The sequence below is a fragment of the Ceratina calcarata genome, unplaced genomic scaffold, assembly GCF_001652005.2.
Source record: "Ceratina calcarata isolate Rehan_Ccalc_2016 unplaced genomic scaffold, ASM165200v1 scaffold233.2, whole genome shotgun sequence".
Classification (NCBI taxonomy): Eukaryota; Metazoa; Arthropoda; class Insecta; order Hymenoptera; family Apidae; genus Ceratina; species Ceratina calcarata.
Window position 1 is genome coordinate 186,136 of NW_017145181.1, and position 4,431 is coordinate 190,566.

At 40.1% G+C, this 4,431-nt stretch overlaps 1 protein-coding gene across 6 annotated transcripts in view; it reads left to right on the forward strand.

Annotated features, from left to right (window-relative positions):
• The window catches only part of krz (beta-arrestin protein kurtz), a 27,933-nt gene that overhangs the window by 12,435 nt on the left and 11,067 nt on the right, over positions 1-4,431 (forward strand). For 2 of the 6 annotated variants that reach the window (XM_018020751.2, XM_026811684.1), the window contains exons 1-2: positions 2,672-2,959; positions 4,001-4,214. In XM_018020751.2, coding sequence (XP_017876240.1) covers positions 2,951-2,959; positions 4,001-4,214 — 223 coding nt within the window. In that variant the 5' untranslated portion in view covers positions 2,672-2,950. Of the gene's footprint in view, positions 1-2,667; positions 2,960-4,000; positions 4,215-4,431 lie in introns of those variants that run through there. The other 4 variants (XR_003388865.1, XM_018020749.2, XM_018020752.2 and 1 more) reach the window with 4 other exon arrangements.

A 4,431-nucleotide genomic window follows, 5' to 3' on the forward strand; every position in this document is an offset into this window, starting at 1 on the left:
GTTTTGTTAAGAATATACAGAATTTCATTATTCAATTAATCGCGGTGTTGGTTAATTGGCTTAGAAATCAATAACTCCGGTGTACTTTTAGCAAAATATTAGTTCGCTCCCCGATGCTAAGGAAGGTTGAACGATTGCGAGGCAATTTAAACGACAACGTCCCGCCCTTTATGCGAGCGCGTCTCGTAAACGACACACATGCGAGAACGAGCGCATGTAGGTACCTGATAATAACTAATAAATTCTGCAATTTAGCATGCCGCAACCTCCATTACCTCTTTTCTGCGTCCTCGTTGCACGCACGTGCACGAACTCTGTTCGTGGTCGTCGTGCAAACTCCCCGTGCCGCATCAAAACGCGTCTTTCAAAGCAGAAATAATAACGCCCGAAAATCCCTTTTTCCTTTCATTTGTAATTAACATTAATTAAAATGCAAATTAATCACTCCTGTGTTTCACGAATTAATTAGGATAATTTTCTAACTCGAAATCATAACAGGAATTAATTTATACAGGGTGTTCGTGAAATCGTGGTACAATGGGATGATTCCTTATATAAAATCTAGTCGAAAACCAGGAATATAGATTTTTTATACGGAGCATTCATGTCATTGCTATTATCGTTGTCAAGTCTAATAATTGTCAACGAGACTCGAAGAAAAGCAGACGTGTAATAATTTCTTTTCGTTTACAATAAAATCTAATTGCTGTTAAGGAGTCGTTCGTTTATCTTCTTTGCATTTAAGATGCTAAAATATACTAATTAATTCTTGTTAGGATCGTCTCGTGAATTATCATCGAAATCACGTTATTTGGAAATGGTTTCCACTTAAAACGTTTCAAGTGTCTGTTATCCAGACAGACTAGAAACGGAACGTGGAACGAATAGTAGGAGGGTTATCAAAATTGTCGGATCCGTTCGAAATGCACTGTTCACGTTTCGTTTGAAGTGCGCAAACATAAGTACGTTTCGAGTGTTCCCACGCGGGAGCCAAGTTCGAGTTGATTGCTCCGAGTGTCTCTCTCTCTCCCTATTCAGGTATGAAATTATGCTCGTGACGTAATTAGTATGATTCCGCACGAGCGTGCCGTTCGAAAATGACGTTGGATTCCCATCATTTATGCGAATCGAGACGATCCAATTATGCAGTTACGCCAAACTGAATTAGCTATTATAGCTATACGATTTAGTCGCTCTCTGTGGCTCTAACGAACTTTTCACCCCACAGCTATAAATGCAATGAGCCGAGCTTCATTATATGAATTCGTATTAGAAAAAGTTCGTGATTTATTAATAGAGACTCCGAAGTGGAAATCGCAGGTAAAAAGTCTTTTCCCACAAAGGCGGATTCCTGGATTTTCCTCTTTCTGTTCAGTTCGGTTTTAAGACTGTCTCAGCTGTCTGATATATCTCTCATTACTAAGAAAAGAGTGCACACTCGAGATTTCATCCGTTTAATGGATTATTCCGACGTTTCAGAGAAATTATTTTCCCAGATGAAAGTGGGAATCTTCGTATCGATTTTTTCCTAATTGCTAATCAAACGAAATTGATGGGTTTATCAAGTTTGTTGGGTTTTCTAGTAGCGACGAGCTTCGCTCGTGTTTTTCCGTCGCGCGCTAATCTAGTTTCGACCGCGAGTTCCACCGTCTCGACTATTGAATTGCAGCAACTTTAAAGAAGACGAGTCTTTCGCTGCAGCGAAACGCAGTCTATAAAACTTGCCTTTTAACGTCGAAATGAATTGCAAATTGGAGGCACTTTCGAATCAATTAATTTTTTATACGCACGTATAAAAATTCTAATAAGAAGAATTTTATACAAAAATATTTCATATTATTATTGCGTTTAATTCGGATGAATAATCGAAATTAAGAGTGACTCTGGTACGCGATTTATCAGTAACATGAATGAAATCGTCGATCGTGGCGCGATTAGACGTCAGCTGGAAAGCGGAATTACGTGGACTGCGAACTGTTATCAATGTTAAGCAGTCGCGTTCCATTTTCTGACGTTTGTTGCGTCAAGAGCACGTAACGCGTGCACGGCCAGTCGCAGCGGTGGGTCTTTTATATCGCTCACGTGCTGCAGAATGTGTTCAGCTGAACAGTCGTTTAATCCAAGCCAGCCACTAAATCTATCGCCCCATTGTGCCACGGTAATCCTATGGCCGAGCAAAAAGCAACATTCGAAATAGACTCGCTCCTATTCCCGCGTAGCTGTAACCGCGCAACGGCTACGAGAAGAGAGACATTTTTATGTAGCGAAAAAAAATTTAGATAAGAACAATCTTATCTTTTATTTTAGAGAAATCGTGTCGCGAGTTACAGGGAAGAGAGATAAAAAAATCGAACAGTGCGTCGTTTCGAAAATTGTTCGGAATTAAACGTCCGTGTTAAATATTATTTTCTCGCTAAGGGAATTTAAAAATAATTGCGATATACGCGTTCCCCTTTCATACCAGCTGGCACCTGTAATATTCGCGTTAAAACCTGTCGCGGAAAAGCAATTTCTGTTTCCCGGAAAGGCAAATTTCTCGCCGCAATAATATCGTTATCCGTGATTCGCGAGAGAGGTCGGAGACGGAGTTCGCTCGAACGGGCGCAGAGATCGTGGCGTAGATCGCGTTAAGAGTCACAAGCGTCGATTGAAATTGACATCCATTTGTCAAGATCCGTCTAGTCGGTGCTCGGCATTCGCTAGGGCCGCGAGGTTTCGCCGTTGGAACGTTGCTCGTTGCATGTCTTCGCGCAGTGGTGACATGAAAGGAAACGATGCTCGTTGACGATTGCAAATTGTGATCGCGAATTCGCGAAACGCGATATCGCCGATGATATAAAAAGTTCCTGAAAATCCGGTTTATCCGCTGATTTCGAACGAGTGCACACTCCGGTCATCGCGATTAGATTACTTTCCGGTTCTTGGATAAAAGAGGGAAAAACTGTGAATCATGGCGAAGGTGAATTAAGATACCAATCATCATTCGCGATTAGCAAACGCAATTGCATTACGTAATCACAGTGATCTGTCGGTGTTGTAAAACTTTGTTCGTGGATAATGAAAATTGTTTCATTTGTTGTTTGTACATCTACGTTAAAAATCGTAATAATGTCGATACCTGTTAACACTTTTTATGCTCCGAATACTCCTCAAAATATTCATTTCTTTTTTTTTTTTTACGTACGATGTATCAAACGCGGCTCAATTTTTCAAGTTCCTACGCGGCGCGACAAATATACAAAAGAATCTCCGAAAATCTCTCCCCGGAAGAAAGTCCGTGCCGTGGGCTTTGATCGCGTCGAGAAGGGGACGACATAAACGTATCATTGACATTCCCTTTTGAAACGAGTCCTCTTTCTCTCCGACTCTGTTTTCTTTGACGATCAAAGAGCCGTTTTACGCGCACATACATAGGCCGTTCTCAAAGAACGATGACGAACGTCCTTTTTGGAGTGCATTACGATATGCGGTTGCTTTGTTGATTCGCAGTGCGTACGAGCCTGCGTACCGTTCGTCCACAGAGGCATTCCACTGCCATTCCGGTGCAATTTCGTTGAAACGTTCAATTCACCGAGTAATGATTTACGCAAAATATAATTGTCAAGTTAAAAAAAAATGATCCAACTTTCTTTTACTGTTCTCATATTTTTTATACTACGCCTCTGCATATTACGTTCACCTTTTATAAATATTAAATAAATATAAATTATTATAAATATTAAAAAATATTAAATGGTAATTCATGAATAATTACGAATGTCTGGAATATCTCTTGGGATTTTAAAATGCGTTTGGACGAAAACTCGTAAATGGAAATGAAATATTGAACCAGAGTCGTAGGCGATATTAAAGTTCAATTCGAAGCACCCTCGTACTTTCCAAGAATTCACGCAAATCGAAGAAATATCTAATTTATAACTCAATATGAACTTTTGATGAAGAAATATTTTATACACCTCAAAGTTAATATTCGATATCCTTTTTTTTTTTTTCTGCGTAGAGAGACAGTTCGGAGTCGGAGTGTTCGGAGGCTGAGGACTCAAATGAGTTAGGGGCCATCGTCAGCCCCGGGATCTGCGCGATGGACACAGTGGACGGTGCCAGCAAGCGGCAAGCTACCCGTGTCTTCAAGAAGTCTAGCCTCAATGGAAAAATCACGGTGTACCTCGGCAAGAGGGATTTCGTCGATCACATAACACACGTCGACCCTATCGGTGAGACACTTAATTCTCGACCGACGAGATTCCTAGGCACAATTGTTGTCTTTTCATTACTGTGGACCCGATGCGTACATAAGAAAATTAAATCTGCAGAAATGATAAAACATCAAAAGCCGAATGCGCTCATATTTGCACTTCAATATTTAAATATCTAAAATCGCAGAAGTAATTAAATATTAAATGAGGTTTTAATTATATGATTATTATTATT